Source organism: Trachypithecus francoisi, unplaced genomic scaffold (genome assembly GCF_009764315.1).
Source record: "Trachypithecus francoisi isolate TF-2019V2 unplaced genomic scaffold, Tfra_2.0 Lachesis_group4, whole genome shotgun sequence".
Classification (NCBI taxonomy): Eukaryota; Metazoa; Chordata; class Mammalia; order Primates; family Cercopithecidae; genus Trachypithecus; species Trachypithecus francoisi.
The window spans coordinates 99,647,906-99,667,830 of NW_022681469.1; the positions used below are offsets into that span (position 1 = coordinate 99,647,906).

A 19,925-nucleotide genomic window follows, 5' to 3' on the forward strand; every position below is an offset into this window, starting at 1 on the left:
TAGAGACAGGGTTTCACCACGTTGGCCAGGCTGGTCTGGAACTCCTGACCTCCGATGATCTGCCTGCCTTGGCCTCCCGAAGTGCTGGGATTACAGGCATGAGCCATCATGCCCAGCCTGAGCACATTTTATGGGGTGAGGAATGCAAGATTAATGAACATGTAGTAGTATGAATTTTAGCCCACAACTCAAGCTTGTAAAGAAGTATGTTTTAATATATTCCACCAATTCAATTTCTGTTTTGAGTCTCCATTCTAGTTTTTTTTTTTTACTCAGGTTCCCATTTTTATTCAACTATAAGCAAACAGCACAATTAATGCAACATTCAGCAACTCCAGACCAGCTTTTCTGACCCCCATGAAGAACGATCAATTTAACAGACAAAGATGTAAGGATTCCTCCTAAGCTGTCAGCGAGCACTGCTGCCGGTCTCGATGGCCACGTCCCAACAGCAGCAAAGCCACTCTCCCTCCTGCCTCTTCCAGGACTGCTCTTTAAAGGGGTCACAGCAACATGCTGATGCCTGTTGAGGCACCTGAGATGCACCGTGTTGGGGGTCCGCTTCAATGCCAGCCTCTGCTTGTCTAGGTGAGCGACATCACCATAAAAACACATTGTGTACCATTCTGGACTCAGGTTCACAAAGGCAGAGGCAACCAATCTTTTTTTTTTCTTTTTAAACCTCCCTTAAAGATTCTTTGATGCTTTGCTCTATCACTGTAGACCTGGTCTTCTTCCCACCCGATTTTTTCTTTTTTACATTCCAGGTTGCTATTTTCAGATTAACAATTTGATGACCCCATCACAGTACCAAAATATCCCCCACAATGAAGTTCAGATTTGATCAAAACATAAATCAGAGTGAGTGAGTAAAATTATAAAGGTCAGGCAGTAGGAAAAGTCACCCTCAACCACCATCTGACTGGTCAGGTGTCCTCTGTGCCAAGCGGGGCAGGAAGAGGAGAAATCTATTATACATGTAACACTGAACTGGGAAACAGGGCTTGGGGCCTCCAGGACAGTTCAGGTCCCCAAGCTAAACCCCTACTTTCCAGACAGCTGCTCGTACAGTTTGGGCACATAGTCATCCCACTCGGCCTGGTAACACCTGCCGGCCACCGGGGTCCCGAGCTGGTACTTTTTATGGAAGGACGCCACCTTGAATTTGTCATGTTGGTCTCCAGATCGGTTGCTGAGGATGGGCTCGTCACACTTTAGATGCCTGGCCTGCTCGTAAACCAGCCAGACATAGTGTTGGAGGCCTGTGCCCTTGGGAGGCCCTGAGCCCACATAATCGGAGAGGACTGTGCCACTGCTGATGTCACTGCCCTTAATGTTGACCACCAGGAAATGATGCCATTCCCTGTATTTGGGATCCTGTCTGCTGGGAGCATCCGGGTCTGTCAGGACCAAGGTGTAGAGCTTCCCTGAATCAATACCATCCCATGAAATGCTGGTGGGTCTATTAACCTGGGTGGGCGTCAGCACTTTGCCCAGCTTGTCCACCGCTGCCTCGGCGTAGGTGACATGCAGCGGGTGCTGCATCTGCTCGTCCACTTCTTGCAGGCTCTAGGGCCCGGACCACTTGCTGAGGTCCACCGGCATGGCGAGGCCAAGCAAAGTGTGCAGCCGGGAGTGCCGCGGCAGGCTAGGCGCGGGCGGCACGGAGGCCTCAGCACACTGGCCCGCGCGAGAGCACGCGCCCCAGCCACCGCCCAGCCCCGCGCACCGCCCCGCTCCATTCCAGTTTTGTCAGGATTTTGAAATATTGCTCTGTACTAAGATAAGGTAGGGGATGTCTTGGAGACCTAGGAAGGTTAAACGAGCTGTGTGGTTTTGTCCACCTAGAGGTACCCTCCCATCCTCTCTGGCCCAGAGAAAACTGTTTCTAGAGTTGAGGGGGAGGAAAATGCTGGCTGTTCTCCCTCCACCTATATACCCCTGCCCTTGGCTTCTCCTCAAGCCATTTCTCTGCAGCCTGAATCCTCTCCCCATTTGTGGGGTTCGAGAGTCTGGAAACAAAAGCCAGAAAGATTTTCTTTCTACCTCCTTTCTTCAAGGCAACACATCTATGGGTGAAGGTTGGGAAAGTGGCAAGCTATACAAGGGGAAAATACCAAGAAAAATAGGTTAATATCTCAAATATATTATAACATCATATAGATTGATCCTTAAGAAGTTCAGCTGGGAAGGAAAGAAAAAAAATAGGATGCTAGTTGGAAGAAGATATGGGTTAAAAGGAGCTTCTTCCAGAATGATAGCAACTGTGCTTAAAGAAGCACAAGGAAGGTTCCTTACTTAAAGAGATCCTCCCCCCATGCATGGAAACCTTGCTGGAGAGACTCATTACTTTATGCTTGTAGGTCCTTTTTTGAGATCCTAAGACTTGCATTAAGTTCCTCGTAGGCACAGAGATTATTACTGAGCATCAGTTTTTTTTTTCCCCCCTGGATAAGACTGCTTGATGCCCGAGGGGTGGGTCTGTTAAACCTGTGAAGGGTATCTGAAAAAGAGGAAAAAGTACAGAAAAAGAAAGATTCAGGAAGGGGAATTTTGTCTACTTACAGCTTGTCTTAGAACTTGCTATATCACACTACGTAACCTCAGAAGCCAATTTTCACAATTAACTAATAAAATATATTACAAATTACTTTCTTTTTTTTTTTTTTTTTTGAGACGGTGTCTTGCTCTGCCACCCAGGCTGGAGTGCAGTGGCCGGATCTCAGCTCACTGCAAGCTCCGCCTCCCGGGTTTAAGCCATTCTCCTGCCTCAGCCTCCCGAGTAGCTGGGACTACAGGCGCCCGCCTCGTCGCCCGGCTAGTTTTTTGTATTTTTAAGTAGAGACGGGGTTTCACCGTGTTAGCCAGGATGGTCTTGATCTCCTGACCTCGTGATCCGCCCGTCTCGGCCTCCCAAAGTGCTGGGATTACAGGCTTGAGCCACCGCGCCCGGCCCCTACAAATTACTTTCTAAAGATGCTCAGCCTAAGTACTTAGTAATAATTTCATGTTTCCTTTTGTCCTCATGGCAGGATCAGCCTAGCCATGGTCTCTTGTGAGAATAAAGGCATTTCTTTCATCTATTAAACCCAATGCTAAATGGCAATAAATCATCATTCATTGAATTCTGCAACCTAAACTATACCTTACTGAAGAAATTCTAGCCCCTATGCATCATAATTAACATCAAGTAGCAGTAGAAAATTGCAGTACAACAAACACCTACATTTTGGCAGCAACCCTACTTGGTTGGAACCAAATGAACTCTGAGCAATTACTTCAGGGGAAGAAAGAAAAATAAACAAGACAGGGTCTACCTATGAAGCTAAATGAAGCAGTAGAGTGGTTTGTCAGTCTGGGTCCAAATAGCAGAGAAAAACCACATAGGTGATATGAACAAGGAAAGTCTAATATAAAGAATTATTAACTATAACAGGAGATTGGAGTCACAAGGCTAACGGGAGTAAAAGGAACTCTAAAAAATATAAGAATGGCTGATATAAGGAGAGCCACTACCCCTAGGACTGAGATAGACTGTCCAAGCAAGATCACCTCTCAGGGCTGACATCTAGGCCCTGAAGAGGGCACGGCTGTGGGTCCCTGAATAAAGTCCCACAGAGAAGTCTCACAGAGAAGTCCTTGTGTTGCTGAGATGGTGAAACTTCTGGAAATTCACCTTTTGGAACTTGCCAGAAATCTACCATCTGAAACTTGCTAGAAATCTGCCCTCTGCATCTTGCTGGAAATATGCCTTGTGGAACTTGCTGGAAGTAGATGGAACATGAGGGAGTACAATATAGACAATCCTTTCCAGAAGCAAGAAAGTTGCTTGTAAAGACAAAAGACAATAGGAGCTGGAAGGAAATAGGGAGCTGGAAAAGTTTTAAAAATTGAAGAGACTTCAGCATGTTTAAAAAGACAACGGAAAAGATCTCGTGGAGATGGGGGTCTTGAATATAAAAACGAGATCATGTAGAGTTCCTGAGAAGGTGGGAGGTGTTGAGATCTGTGAAATAAAAACATATTTGAGCCTAAAACTTTGATTTAGCCTTGGTTAAAATTAAACATTTGAAGATTATCTTAATAACATTTCCTTAAAATAATTTTTATTAACTTTAATTATCATTGATACACAGTGACTCACAAAATACAGGTATTTAATAAGAAACACTGGGAAGGAAGAATCTTGTTGACATAAGTACCTTAAAAATTCAAAGTACTTTGCTGGCTATTACTCTTCTCAGTAAGATGAGGAAGAGAGGTTAGAGAATATTTACATTCTAGTGACCTTTTAGTTGCACAAGGAACAAAGAACACTGTTAGGAGCCAATGGGGCAAAGGTCTTTCTGAAATATAAACCTCTGCAGGCTCTGTTTCTTAGTATCATAAATTACAGTTTCTCTTTTTGATAGTGCAAGAAACTTCCCAAAACACTCTATTTTAACTTCAAAGTTTCTGCTTAGTATTTCCAGACGTAAACTTTAGTGTAAAGCGTGTGATGACCACAAAGTCTGTAATGCATTTGTTATAGGAAATTTTCTTTAATGTGCAAGATAGGAAGTCAAGGGAGTTTACGGTGTTGGAAGTCATGTTAATGAAATTATAGCCTATGGACTCTAAGTTGGATACTGAGGGAAGTATTAAAAGAAGAAATGGACTGAGATGCTGATGAGTTTGAAAAATAGTTCTGCTGGGCATATCTGAATGAGCAAGTTAGAAGAATAGGAGGTTGTGGTCAAAGAGTAGGAGGCTTGCTTTTCAAGATGATGACAAGGGCCAAGGTGTGACCACAGAAATAGGTATCTGGAGTGGAGTGGAGTATTTGAGATGGGGGATTCAGGAAATTAAAATGCTGGGATGTTGGCCTTTTCATTTTAATCTCATCCAAGTAGACAATGAATGGCTTAGAATGGAGAAGGAGACTGTGCACTAGGTGACAGTCTTCACTGAATGAGGAACAGTGACTTGGAGATCAGAAGATGACAGCCACAGGGAGAGAAGACGGAGCGTAACACAACAGTGTATACCTCAAAGAAGCAAAGGTGTTTTACAAGCATCTAGGTAGGTAATGGTTGGGAAACAAGGAGCAATGAGTACATCAATAAAATCTAATAGATAGGGAAAGAGAAAATAACCCTATTTTAGAGGGTTTGGAATCCTCTCTTTCTTTGCCTATCCAAAGCCTACCATTATTCAAATCTCATTTTTAAAGCCTCTCTTTTTAGATTGAGACCATCCTGGCTAACATGGTGAAACCCTGTTTCGACTAAAAATACAAAAAAATTATCTGGGCATGGTGGCGCGCACCTATAGTCCCAGCTACTTGGGAGGCTGAGGTGGGAGAATTGCTTGAACCTGGGAGGCAGAGGTTGCAGTGAGCCAAGATTGTGCCACTGCACTCCAGCCTGGGTGACAGAGTGAGACTCTGTCTTAAAAAAAAAAAAAAATAGCTCTCTTTCTAAAACAAAGGTTTACAAAGGGTTTTTTTTTAAAATTAAGAATAATTTATAGCAAATAATGTAAACCATTGTTCTAAGAAAGGAGAACAACTCATTTGCCTGGCTTTTAAAACCTGTAATGTTTCTAATAAAATATGTCTATCTGAACTTTTTCAAAAGTTTTCAATCCTTGTTTTGCTATCTAATTGTCCCATCTGTGCCTTTTAAATTATATTATTCTCACTATGTAAGCCTTTTCTTCATCTTTTCAAATCTTATCAGTCTTTTGAAGTTTAGAAACCAATCTCTTTTACAAAGTCTAGCTAATTTCAAAATTATTCTGGATATCTTTCTACTTTATTTCTCAGAGTCCATTTCCTGCAAATTTGACAGTTATCTATACCATCCTGTAATATCTTGACCTGATTTTAAGCAGTTTCAGGGAAGAAACCATGCTTGATTCCTTGTTTTTCCCAGAGCACATAGTAAATGAACAAAATGCTCTTAGTAAGAAGCAACATGACACAATGGTGAATGCATGAACTTTGGAGGAAATTATTAGTTTTGGTTAACAATTTTCTTCCTGATTCCTTTGCCCAAGCTCTTAAATTCTGACTGGAAAGTCTTCCCCCTGTATCTCCTCATCAAAATCATACCTCACTTTAACAGTCCAGGCCTGCCTCTCCCATGAAAAGTGTACTGCTAACACCAGCCTATACTTTCTCTCATCTCTGAATATCTGTCTTCTTATTCATTTATTTACACTTTAGTTACCTACATTTTCATGGGCTCATTTCTTTTCTTCCTTTTGCTATCATAAGTTCCTCTAATGAAAGAACACTGTTTTTTAAATATAGTCAGCGTATTTTCCCAATCAAAACACAGGACAACTGCCTACAAACTACTTGAAACTGTAGTTGCTCCAGAAAAATCATGGGTTACTCACTGATTTACTTTCCAATAATTCTCTCAATAGGTCTGCAATCCCTTATTCACCATTTTGAAATCTGAAAAGCTCTGAAAATTGGCCAGTGCGGTAGCTCACGCCTGTAATCCCAGAAGGAGAATAGCTTGAACCTGGGAGGCAGAGGTTGCAGTGAGACAAGATCTTGCCACTGCCCTCCAGCCTGGGTGACAGGGCAGAGGGCAGAGACCCCATCTCAAAAAAAAAACTCTGAAAATCAAATGTTTTCTTAACATTTGGTGGCAAAACCTGTTTGACCTGACTCATTTGTCATTAAAACTTGACCTGAGGCTGGGCGCGGTGGCTCAAGCCTGTAATCCCAGCACTTTGGGAGGCCGAGACGGGCGGATCACGAGGTCGGGAGATCGAGACCATCCTGGCTAACATGGTGAAACCCCGTCTCTACTAAAAATACAAAAACTAGCTGGGCGAGGTGGTGGGCGCCTGTAGTCCCAGCTACTCGGGAGGCTGAGGCAGGAGAATGGCTTAAACCCGGGAGGCGGAGCTTGCAGTGAGCTGAGATCTGGCCACTGCACTCCAGTCCCGGTGACAGAGCGAGACTCCGCCTCAAAAAAAAAAAAAAAAAAAAAAAAAAAAACTTGACCTGAACCCAAGAGCAAAGTGGCAGAACCTGACCTGAAAAACTTGATCTGAAGTGAGACTATATACCTCATTTATCTTAGTGTGATATTCATAATTGTTCTGGAAAAAAAGGTTGACTGTGGGTGCTGCCCCAGAGAGTGAGGAATGTCACATAAAACACACCTCTCTAAAGTCTGAAAAATTCTGAATTCTGAAATCCCTCTGGCAGAAAGATTTCACTTAAAGGAAGTGAATCCATATCTCTTCTAGCCGTAGTTCACTGCCATACACATAATAAGCTAACTTTAAGAAATTCAATTAAAGCCGGGTGCAGTCACTCATGCTTGTAATCCCAGCACTTTGGGAGGCTGAGGCAGGCGGATCACCTGAGGTCAGGAGTTCGAGACCAGCCTGGCCAACATGGAGACACCCTGTCTCTACTAAAGATATAAAAATTAGCCCAGTGTGGTGGTGTGCGCCTGTAATCCTAGCCACTGGGGAGGCTGAGGCAGGAGAATTGCTTGAACCTGGGAGGTGGAGGTTGCAGTGAGCCGAGATCATGCCACTGCACTACACCCTGGGTGACAGAGTGAGCCTCTATCTCAAAAAACAAACAAAAAACCCAACCCCCGCCCCCACTAAACCCAGAAATTCAATTAAATACTAAGAGGGTATCTATTTATCTTGGCGGGGAAAATGTGGTGTAAAAATTAAAGGATCATTATTAAAATGAATGAAGCAAGTTAAAATTCCAGAACAAATACCTTCCTGGGGAAAATAAGGTCTAAAAATTCAAGAAATTATTAAGAATAACAAAGTAGGCCGGGCGCAGTTGCTCAAGCCTGTAATCCTAGCACTTTGGGAGGCCGAGAAGGGCGGATCGCGAGGTCAGGAGATCGAGACCATCCTGGCTAACACGGTGAAACCCCGTCTCTACTAAAAAGAAAAACTACAAAAAAACTAGCAGGGCGAGGTGGCGGCGCCTGTAGTCCCAGCTACCTGGGAGGCTGAGGCAGGAGAATGGCGTGAACCCGGGAGGCGGAGCTTGTAGTGAGCTGAGATCCGGCCACAGCACTCCAGCCTGGGTGACAGAGCGAGACTCCGTCTCAAAAAAAAAAAAGAATAACAAAGTAAAAAAAACCTGTGAAAATGTCTTTCGAGACCAGCCTGACCAACATGGCAAAACCCCGTCTCTACTAAAAATACAAAAATTAGCCAGGCGTGGTGGCTGGCGCCTGTAATCCCAGCTACTTGGGAGGCTGAGGCACGAGAATCGCTTGAACCCGGGAGCGGAGGTTGCAGTGAGCCGAGATTGCGCCACGGCACTCCAGCCTGAGCAACAAGAGTGAAACTCCGTTCCCCCCGCCCCCCCAAAAAGACTTTAAATTGTGGTTTTTACTAGGCATACTGTTTTTCTGATTTCATTAACTGAAAATTAGTGGTAATTAAAAATTTATTGCATGTGAATAGGAATATGATTTAAACATACAAGGAGTGACATCTCTGACAAATTGTGCTTATAAAGTTCACTGCTATGTTTACATTTCTTAAGGGACACAGTTATTTCTACTACCAGAAGGCTGCTACCAGTAACGCGAGTGATAACTTATGTTGATTATTCACACCCTTTTCTTCATCCATAAAATAAGGAGAGTGGGACTAAATGACCTGTTAAGGTTCTTCTGAAATTCTATGATTAAGTATAGTACCCAGCACAAGACCAAGTTAAAAAATGTCAATACATAGGAAAGAAATCAGTCTGTAAATACTGAGAACCTGTATTATCAAAGCTAATGTCTTCTGAAATAACTGGAAGTAAAGATGAAAGTATATGAAAGATAATTTTGAATGTTCTGTATTTAGAATGTGCTTCAACATTTAATGCGATCTAATTTACATATCCTTTCAGGTGCTATTGCAAGTTTTATCAGGGTTTTATGGCAACAGATGAATATGACGAATTCGAATGGGACACACTGGCTTCTGTGAAGTTACGATTCAAACTGAATGTCTAATATAGGAAGACAATATATACAAAAGGCAAAAGTGATTTTAGAAATAACAGAACGCGGGACAAAATTCAAACACGGAAAATGATATGGATAACAAAAGCCGGTAACTCACAGAAATGCGGATAGAAAAGAGGCCTCTCCGAGAGCAAATAGAATCAGATGGCATTAGAACTGAAAGGCTCCTAGGAGCTTTCAGTGAACAAAACTTCGTAGTCAAAAAAGCACAGGACTGGGCCAGGAGTTGAGAGACAGTCTTGGAGTTCAGGGGTTTGCAGCCCTAGCCGTGTGGTAACTCCCTTGCTTCTCTGGCTATTTCCTTATCTATAAAATCGGTGGGTTAGTTTAGGCGGAATGAGACGCAGGAAGGGACACAGTACGGATGAGTTACTTAAATCTCTGGTGTGTTTCCCCATTTCGTATATCAAAATAATAATATAAAATCAGAATGTAAATCCAGACGCATTGTTTTTCTGCGATTAAGTTGCTGAGCGAAAATGGCAAGGTCGAAGGAAGGCGAGAACCAGCCTGCCTGCGAGAAGAGGCACGCCCGGGCCCAGCTTCGCGTCCCGGGGCGGATCGGGCTGGGGGCGTGTCGTCGCGGAGCGGCGGGGCGACCACTGCAGGAGACGGAAGAGACCGCCCCGTGGGCGGAAGTGACGCAAGGCCTACTGTCGGCTGTGAGGGTAGGTGTAGCCGGTCTTTGGGGTTAGGCGGTAGTGGCGGAAGAGGTTCGGCGGCTGATGGCGGATCAGGATCGGAAGCCTGTGTAACTTTCTCCCTTGGTCCGGGAGTCTTTCCTCTGGGTAAGGCGCCTCCCCGGTCCACCCCAGCGCCTTGTGCGGGGCGGACCCCAGCTGCATCTCTTTTAGGGGTCGTGCTACACCCCTCTGCCCCTGTACTGTAGGGGCCTGGCCGGTCTCGGGAGAGGTCTCAGTGGTGACGAGGCTTTCCTTCCCGAGGACAAACCTTCCCTTCCGGACTGCGATTGTGACGGGGGTGCGGGCGACTCGAATCAGCCGTAGAGTTTTGGAATAGCAACGGGTGGCCGCCCCACGCGGAGGGAGGCCCGCGGGACAGGCCTTCGCGATTTGGGGGAGGCGTGTGGGACGGGTGCCCTTGGCTGGGGACGAGTGACGCTGGCGACCACCGAAGGAAAAGCTTCTGGTGTCCGAGGCTCAACTCTGGGATGACTGTTTTGAGGGCCATGTGGGTGTTACCGGCGCAGTAAGCTGAGAAACACGTAGGTCGCGTCCGAGAAGGACGCTGGGGTTTGCCTCTGCGGAGCGAAACCCAGCTGTTTTGGTTTGAGTCGCGGGTGGCGAAGGGGGCGGAGACTCCCTGCGCCGCCTACTTTTGAGAGCCGCGGGCGGAGTTGGCTGTTCTGGCTGATCTCCTGCTTCACCTGGAATCCTTTCCCCACCCTGCCCCAACACCCCGTAGGTTCGCGAGGTGTGGACTAGTCCCGACCGACCTGCATTCCTCGCTTAGGGAATCTGTGGCTAGAGTTTAGCGTGCGTGTGTACACCTTATTAGTAAAAAATAGAGCTTAGCATGCGTTTGTGTGGGTGTGTGTACACACCTTATTGGTAAAAGTTGTTGGACAACACTGGCATATGACTTTAGACGTACAGTGTTAGATTTCCGGTTTCACACAGTGGTTATGAATTGCTATTATGTTAGGCTTTAGATGGGATAATCTTAATTTTTCAACTGTCTGCATTCTGCTGATGTTAAAATTTCTACGAGCTGTGCACGAACAATTACTAGTTACGAGTTTGGTGCTTAATTCCAAAAGGATTTAAAGAGATCATTTGAAAAGAAACTAAAAGTGGGTCGATTGTCCTCAGTGCTTTTCGGGTTTAGAGCAGGAGCTGAGGACAGCCTTTCTTTCTCCTTCGTTCTGTTCTTTTCAAGGGTAAACTTGAAGTATTGTTTGATGATGCCGACTTCTAATAAGGTTTTATTTATTTATTTTTCAAGCTGTTCAACTTCAAAGAAGATCTTATTGTAGTTTTTGTTTTATAGCCATCACGTTTTTTTTTTTTTTCTTGAGACGGAGTCTTGCTCTGTCTCCCAGGCTGGAGTGCAGTGGCACCATCTCGGCTCACTGCAACCTCCGCCTCCCAGGTTCAAGCGATTCTCCTGCCTCAGCCTCTTGAGTAGCTGGGATTACAGGCGCGCGCCACCACGCCCAGCTAATTTTTGTATTTTTAATAGAGACGGGGTTTCTCCATGTTGGTTAGGCTAGGGTCGAACTCCTGAGCTCTTGATCTGCCCGCCTTGGCCTCCCAAAGTGCTGGGATTACAGGCGTGAGCCACTGCGCCTGGCCCATCACGTTCTTAAATTGTAGACCGCTGTTTGTAGTTCTCACTGTAGCCATGTTTGTAGAATTAACCAGTAAATATCTTTTCCATAACAAAAGTAAAATTTTGGAATTCAAAGTTTCAACCTTTTTAATGTTGTTGAAATAATTATGAAAGATCTTAATGATGCTCCTTGTATACTTCTTTTGGGGACTTTATTGTATTCTTTTGGAATGGATATGTAAAATCTGGGCTTTATGCATTTCTGTCTTTTTAAAGCTTATTTTGTCCCAAATAAACCTTCAGAAGAAGATGAAAATGGCCTCTCCCCTGATATATGTGGGCCAAGATCATAGCATTTTAGAAACCAACTTACAAAATCTAAAAAGTAAGTAAAAGTGGTGCGGGTGCACCTGAGCGGAATGTCTTGGCACTCAGGTGTAAAGGATTCTGGAAATAGGGATGTCTGCAAGGGTGCAAGTTAATAGACTGGGGCCTTTGCTTTTGCCTCCTAGAAAAATTGCTGCTTACATTTTTTTGAAAGCAGAGGTCTGTTTATAGTTGTTAAGTTTTTCTTTCTTTGAGCCACAGTGTGAGTAATTGGAAACTGTTTGAATGCTGGACATTTTTTGCTTTCATATGTTTGCGTGTCCTATCGGACTGAAGTTTGGAGATAATTCTAAAGGTTTTTTAGCTGAGGATGTGAAAAACTTTCGGTAACTCTGTCAACCAGTACCTGAATTATAACACTTCTAAAGATACCAAGTGTTCATATTATAAAATGCAATGTTTCTGCTGCAAGTAGGTCATATGTGGAGTGTTACTAATCTGTTTCATTTCTTTATTTGCTTTGGTTCTCCTATTACGGAAATTTTCAAACGTGCACAAAGGAGAATGAACAGTAAAATGAACTGACACTTTACTAATCTTATTTTATTACCCCCTCTAACATTTATTTTTTTCCCCTGGAGTTTTTAAAGCAAATCTTAGACATCAAGACATTTCACTTACAGTTAGTTTAGCATCTTTAACTGATAAGGACTTTAGAAAAACACAGAATTGCCATAATTATATTATCACACATAACAAAATTATTTTTGAATTCTAATTGTTAGGACTGGCAAATTGTATTTAATATTTATCTAAATTAAAAAGCTTAATTTGGCTTCATATGTTTAATGTACAGAAGTTCTTACTATGGTCTATTTTTTAGTAAGTTCACTCAGGCTTCTATTTTTGGGCTAAAGTAAAACAAGTATTGGGAACCACTGGAAAAATACTACCACAAAAGTCAAATCTGTTTTGGGGTTGAAAAAGTTCCAAGAGGAGTAAGTAAAGATAATGTTGAGGCCGGGCGCAGTGGCTCAAGCCTGTAATCCCAGCACTTTGGGAGGCCGAGACGGGCGGATCACGAGGTCAGGAGATCGAGACCATCCTGGCTAATATGGTGAAACCCCGTCTCTACTAAAAAATACAAAAAACTAGCCGGGCGACGAGGCGGGCGTCTGTAGTCCCAGCTACTCGGGAGGCTGAGACAGGAGAATGGCGTGAACCCGGGAGGCGGAGCTTGCAGTGAGCTGAGAGCCGGCCACTGCACTCCAGCCTGGGCGGCAGAGCAAGACTCCGTCTCAAAAAAAAAAAAAAAAAAAAAAAAAAAAAGATAATGTTGAAATGCTTCCCCCCCACCCCATGGTTATTTTAGCTGTATACATAACTGAGTGCCCACTATGTATTGTTTATCTTTTTTATAGACATTAATGCATTTGCAAAATAATAAAATTGGAATTTAGACCAAAGACTCTATAATATACAGTTTATAGCATAACACATAAAGAAATTCTAGAGGCATTGGAGTTCGAGGGAATGTAGGAGGAAACCTGAAAGAGGGCACTGTAGTCAGCATGTGTAAGCATTTCTGACTTTGTTTCCCAGCCAAATGTGTCTGGTCCCTTGATTGTTGACTGGACGTTTTGTACTTATCCTTGGCTTGCCAACTTACTATACTCCTATTTGTGGAGATGCACTTTAGAGAAGGGGAATCAGAATTTGACATGGTAAAGCTGCTTGCTTCTACTTTCCTTTTTGTGTAGGGAGTGTACTTCTGTCCAACTGAGACTAGGTTTGTACTTTTTCTCAGGATGTTAGTGAGGCTACACTTCCCAGGCATTACCACAAGGTGATGCAGTGACTTTGCATATCATTTCTCCACTCCCCTGCGACCTTGACATTCTCAGTGAATTCCAACATTTTTATAAGCTTGCCTGTCTCTTCAGTCTGTTATCTGTAGGAGGAGTGAACCAGAGGAACTATGTGGGAATTAGAAATTTTATTATTTAAAATGGGTTGATTAATGACAATTATATTTAGATTGCATTCATCCATGTAAACTTTTTAAATGATTCGTAGCTATATTTTAATAAGAAGAGTAAAAAATGACAAGGTACTGGAATGACTTTTGTAAAATATTTCTGTAATTATAGCAATTAAATTTTAAAAAGATTGGAGTGTTGGAGAGAGATTAATGAAGGCGATTAATAGGATAATCACAAGTTATTTTACTTTTCAGACTTGTAAACATTGTGAATACTGTATTTTAAAGTGAAATACTAGTGTTTTCTATGAGAAAATGTGAAATTCGGGGGAGGGTTTAAAAATGGAATTTCTGGTTAATAGGGCTATTTAAAACAATAGAAATAATACATTTATATATACTTGTAAAAATTCAAACAATACATTGATGTAAAATTTAAAGTCCTTAAGTCTTGTTTTTACACACATCCCTTATAAGACTATTAACTCTATAGTGTATACTTCTTGAGTTCCTTTTGATGCATTTGTAAACATATACAAATACATATATGTATACCTATGTGCTATTTTGTACCTCAAACACTTCAGTGAACTAAAAGTATAAGGTTGGATTGTGGATTTTTAAAAACTGTTTTAATTGAGGTTAACAGAAGTTTAAACACTTTTGCCTTGTCTTATAAAAAAAATTATTACAGCTTTGTTGTTTAATTTATTTTAGGAAATGACATGTTAAATTTTAAGAAAAAAGTATTATCCTTAATCAGGTTTTGATTAAAAACATGGGACGTTTATTCTAAGCTAGTTTATTTCCTTCATACTGAATATCTTTCTCAAAGGAAGTGTGACTGTTCACTCGCTTCATAGAAAAATATTCTCTTGATTCAGTTTTGGTAGTTGTATTTAATAGATGTTGGTTCAGTTGATTTAGCTATAGTTTCTTTTGTTGGTATCTTATAACCAGTAGTGACTTTTTTTTTTTTTTTAAAAGAACTGGAATTGGTGTTTTTTTTCTCTTTGTGAAGCCACTGACTTGAAAAGAGATTATCGTTAATGACTTCATTAATATGACCTCCCTGGGAGCCCAAATTAGCTCAGACAACTCAAAGAAACAAAATAATAGAACTCTTCAGTTATTTTAGACAGAGTTCTCCAGTGTTTGTAAATGCTACCTTTTCATTTTTCTGATGGCTTTAGTTTACCAGGTAGAGAGTATACATAGTTAAGTCTTTCCATGAAATATGGTTGCTGGTAGCAAAGTCCCTTTGTCAGTGCAGAGGTAAAGGAAGATTGCTACTGAATATACTCTTTATCTTGGAATGCTTGCAAACCTCAGGTAGGGAGAGGCTGACAACTAGCCTGATACTCTACAGTGGTTTCCAGGTTCATGATTCACAATCTCTTTTTGGGATATTCATTATATTCAGTAAAGCAGGACTTTGGCCGTAACAGAAGCAGAGGGGACATAAGAAGAAAGTTGGTATTTTTTAAAGTGCTTATTATTACAAAACTTTAAAAATTTGCCTTAGTATTTCAAACAGGTCAGCAAAAGAAACAGTTGTAAAAGCACACTGTTTCAGATCTTAGCAATAAGCCTTCTTACTAATGGCTAAGATATGAGTAGAGCCTTACTGCTGTGCTTGCTCTGTAGAAACTTCATTGATTTGTGAAGTAAATTAGATTAATTTGGTTAGCAAAAATCTTGCCCCAGTTTTCCCCATTATTACAGAGATGCCTGTTTTAATGACTCAAGCAAGTGCGGTCAGGACAGTCATAGTTTCTTATGTGTATTATAGAATTAGTGATTGTACTGAGCCTGTGACAAACTCTGCAGATTGCTTTTTTGGGTAAATCCTCATTTGTTTCTGTTTTCTCAAAAGTAGAGCACAAAATAGGGAAAACATTTGGATCTTGCAGTTTTTATAATCTGCTTTCACCATTCATCTGCTATACAGTGCTTGGTGTTTACTAAGCCAGTGAGCGTTCATGAATCTCTAATAGATTTTCAACAGTATGTATTTTATTAACACTACATTTCTATTTTTATTTTTAAATATAAGTTTATTTTAATCAGTAAACATGTGGAAAGGGTACATGAATACTAGCAGTCGAAGTAGGATCATTGGACCTAGGATGAAATGATAGGTTTTTTTTATAGGTAGAGAAGAACAAATAAGCTGAGCCATTTCAAGTAGACCAGCTAAGATTTTACATACTTTGAGAGATTTGAACAAGCTTGTACCAGAAGCCCAAGAAGATAGGCTGGGTCTGGGATCTGTGGAAATGAGTGAGAGTTAGTAGTAGAGACTTAAGTTGTTGGATAGTGGTTCTCTTTTCTGGTTGCATACAGGATTGAGATTACTTGGGGAGATGTGGGGGCAGGGATATGTATATTCGTATACACACCGACAGACACACATGCACACACTCCCAGGCCCCACTCCCAGAAGGTCGTTGTCATCTGTTTTTTTTTTTAAGGCCCCTAATGATTCTAATGTGTAACCAGGGTTGAGAAATGCTGGTCCAGGGGATTTAGAAGGGCAGGAATGTAGGCACAGAGATGTTAGCATCAGATTTAGTTATAGGATCCCAAAACCTAGGGGGAGGGGAAGAGATGAATGGGATGGGCTAGGTTAGGGAGGAAAATGATGAAGCTCAAGGGTTCTCATAGGAAGGAAAAGTTAATTGACCCATAGCCAATAAAATACTGACTTTTAATTGTCCTTGTTTCTGTTTCTAGTGTTGGTTACTAGGAGCCAGCAGGTTTATATTGGCAGCATGTGCACGAAAACAGCTCTGGTTCATTTGGTTTTGATTCAGATAGAAGCAGAGGGCTAGGCTTTCCAGGAGAGTTGGATTTTTGGTTTGGTTTTTTAACTTTTAAATGCCCATATAACTTTCTGAGCCAAATGGGTTTTAGTTATTTTCCAGTTTGTCTGTATTTTTACATTTAATCATATTTTTAAGAAGTTGCAGTATTTACAAAGTATATATTTTCTTAATTATGACATGCAAATATTCATGAAATTTATATTAAATATTATGTATTTTCTGAAGGCATAAGTTTATTCTTAGTTGGTATAATTTAACTTGTATGAATTACTTGTTTCAGATTCACAATGACATCCTTTCAAGAAGTCCCATTGCAGACTTCCAACTTTGCCCATGTCATCTTTCAAAATGTGGCCAAGAGTTACCTTCCTAATGCACACCTGGAATGTCATTACACCTTAACTCCATATATTCATCCACATCCAAAAGATTGGGTTGGTATATTCAAGGTAAGAAAGCTTTCTGAATATGTTCTCCATGTAAACACTTTTAATTTTCTTTAAAACAGATTGATAAGTAGCTTGTACTTGCCTTTTCTTAATTCTGCAATAAGACTCATTTTTGTAAACAGTGGGGAGTAGATAAAATGAATGTTGGGAACTCCATTTCACCAGATTTTCCTCTCTCTGATGAAAAAGTTTACCTTCACTTAAGAACTTGTGAAAATTTTTTCAGAATCTTCTTTTCCTATTTTCTCTGTTCATTACCTGAAAAAAAAATGATCTGTTTCTTTGGGTTCTTATATTATTTACTGTATATTCCAGTCATTTGAAATTAATTTTATACAGCTTGACAGCCATGTTATTATCCCTTCTACTGTTGTCCTGCATGGCTTAAATATTGCTCAGATTGTATTACACAGTTTTAAGAGTATTCTGTTTGTATTACACAGTTTTAAAGTATTCTGTTTAACATGACTGAATAGTAAACTCTTTGATGGCAGGAGTTCCAGTTCTTACGTTTTACGAGTGATTTTGTATAATACTTTCTTGAAAATAAAAGTGATCATTACAGTGGTACACCTCACTATGCAGGATGTTTTCTGGCAATTTTAACTCTTCAGAATGTAGTGGAAAACCAAAACATAAGAGTGTCCTCTGAGCAGTCAAAATAATGTCATGAATGTCCAAACAGTAAAACACATTCACTTTTCTCCTGTGTTATTCTGTATTCTTCCTCAGAATCAGTTTGTTTTATTTTAGTTAGGATTTTTATGGGCTTGATATTTTGATTGTCTAATCTGTATAAAGTTAAACAACAAGGAAGAAAGAAATGAATAGCTGCTAGAAATTAGGCACATTGAAAGTGTCTAGAAGTAGAAGTCCAGCCTGATGGGAAGGCAGAAAAACATTTGGACAAAACAAAGTTTTGGCATTTAATGACTTTTAGTTCCTTTCTTTGAATTCCTCATTTCTTGATGTTTCTGAATACAACATAATAGTTATTTACTGTAGTTATTTACCATTTATTTACTTTTTGTGTCAGTTTTTTAGGCTTGTCAGATCCCAAAATGGAGAAACATTCATTGTAACAATTTTATGAAATCAGTAGTAGTTTTTAAATTTTATTTCTTATTTTTTGAGACAGGGTCTTTCTATCACTCAGGCTGGAGTGCAGTGGTGAGATAGTGGCTTACTGCAACCTGACCTCCTGGGCTCAAGTGATCCTTTCCCTGCAGCCTTCCAAATAGCTGGGATTATAGATACACCACGCCTGGCTAATTTTTAAATTTTTTTTTGTAGAGACAGGGTCTCATTATGTTGCCTAGGCTGGTTTTAACTTCCTAGGCTTAAGTGATCCTCCGTGTCCCAGCCTCCCAAAGTGCTGGGATTACAGGTGTGAGCCACCGCACCTGGCCTCAGTAGTAGTTTCGATTTTATGGGAGATACTGGTATCAAGTTAAAGATACTGATTGAGAATTGGTGTTTTCTGTAGTAACAGAGCAGAATGGAAGAAAACAGAAATGTGATTGAGGAAAAAGAAGGGCATTTCCAGCAGGAAAATGGTACAGGTTGAACATCCTAAATCTGAAAATCTGAAATCTGAAATGCTTTGAAATCCAAAACTTTTTGAATGCTGACATGTGTGCTAAGAAAATGCTCATTGGAACATTTTATGTTTTGGATTTGGGATGCCCAACTAGTAGGTATAATGCAAATATTCCAAAATCTGATGACAAATTTAGAAATCAAAAGCACTTCTGGTCTCAAGCATTTCGGATAAGGGATACTGAATCTGTAAAAGCAGAGGCTCGGAGGTAGGAATGTTCATGAGAATGAGTAAGTCAGTTTACAGCATAAGCTTCAGTTAGGGAAGTTGTGGAAGATGAGATTGGAGGTAAGTTTCATTCTGTCTATGGAAGACCTTCAGTGTTAGACAGTTTATAGACTTTTTTCTAAAGGGCAGTGAGAAGTCTTTGTATATGTATGGGTTGTTTGAAATACTATGTTTCAGGAAGATGAATTATTACCTTTTTCCTGCAGACTCCTTTTTAATTTCTTGTATTTTTTCATTTTTTAACAGCCGAAAGCCTGTGACTTTTCCTTCAAATCCAAACATCAGTTTTAACCTTTTTATTACTTACATATTTCTAAATCCTTAATATCACTGCTCTAGTTCATGCCTTCCGTATTTTTTACCAAGACTATTGCAATAGGTCACCTGTTACCCACTTTTTTTTTTTTTTTTTTTTTTTTTTTTGAGGCAGAGTCTCGCTCTGTCGCCCGGACTGGAGTGCAGTGGCCGGATCTCAGCTCACTGCAAGCTCCGTCTCCCAGGTTTACGCCATTCTCCTGCCTCAGCCTCCGGAGTAGCTGGGACTACAGGCGCCTGCCACCTCGCCCGGCTAGTTTTTGTATTTTTAGTAGAGACGGGGTTTCACCGTGTTCGCCAGGATGGTCTCGATCTCCTGACCTCGTGATCCGCCCGTCTCGGCCTCCCAAAGTGCTGGGATTACAGGCTTGAGCCACCGCGCCCGGCCTACCCACTTTTATTCTTGTCCTCTAACCTTTGTTTTTTAACTGCTCTATATAAGCTGTAAAATGGAAACCTGAACATGTCTTTCTCTTATTTGAAACTCTTCATTGGTTCTTCATCATCTATGGAATAATGCCAAGACCAAATAACCTAGAGTCATACAGGGCTCCTGTATAAGATTTAATTTCCAGCTTCATTTTTGGTCATTCCTGCTGCTGCTTTTTTGCTTTGGTAATGCTGAACTATACTTCTTTCATTGTGCACTTTAAGGATTGTAAGTTTTCTCTCAGCAAAAAAGAAAAAAAATCTTCTGTTTAATACTTTTTCCATCCTTTTTGCCAGGATAAAACTTTAAAACTCAATAGGAAGTTCAAGCATGTAGTAAAAATTTCAGGTAATACAGGAAGGCTCAAGGAAGAAAATAATCATGCTTAACACTTTTACCTAGTGTTAACTGTTGTTAACATAATGGTATATAGCTACATGTAATAAAATTACAAATAATTATAC

At 41.0% G+C, this 19,925-nt stretch overlaps 1 protein-coding gene and 1 pseudogene across 13 annotated transcripts in view; one reads left to right on the forward strand and one right to left on the reverse strand.

The window, feature by feature from the left end:
• Nucleotides 1-272: 272 nt before the first annotated feature.
• On the reverse strand, nucleotides 273-9,658 carry LOC117072047 (annotated as a pseudogene). The gene is made up of 2 exons (XR_004432692.1): nucleotides 9,109-9,658; nucleotides 273-2,503 (listed from the first exon to the last, which is right to left on the reverse strand). The product of XR_004432692.1 is annotated as a phosphatidylethanolamine-binding protein 1-like (transcript).
• TAX1BP1 (Tax1 binding protein 1) overlaps nucleotides 9,625-19,925 on the forward strand; it is a 91,723-nt gene continuing 81,422 nt past the window's right edge. For all 12 annotated transcript variants that reach the window (XM_033191899.1, XM_033191901.1, XM_033191903.1 and 9 more), the window contains exons 1-2: nucleotides 9,625-9,799; nucleotides 16,720-16,888. In XM_033191899.1, coding sequence (XP_033047790.1) covers nucleotides 16,727-16,888 — 162 coding nt within the window. In that variant the 5' untranslated portion in view covers nucleotides 9,625-9,799; nucleotides 16,720-16,726. The remainder of the gene's footprint in view (nucleotides 9,800-16,719; nucleotides 16,889-19,925) is intronic.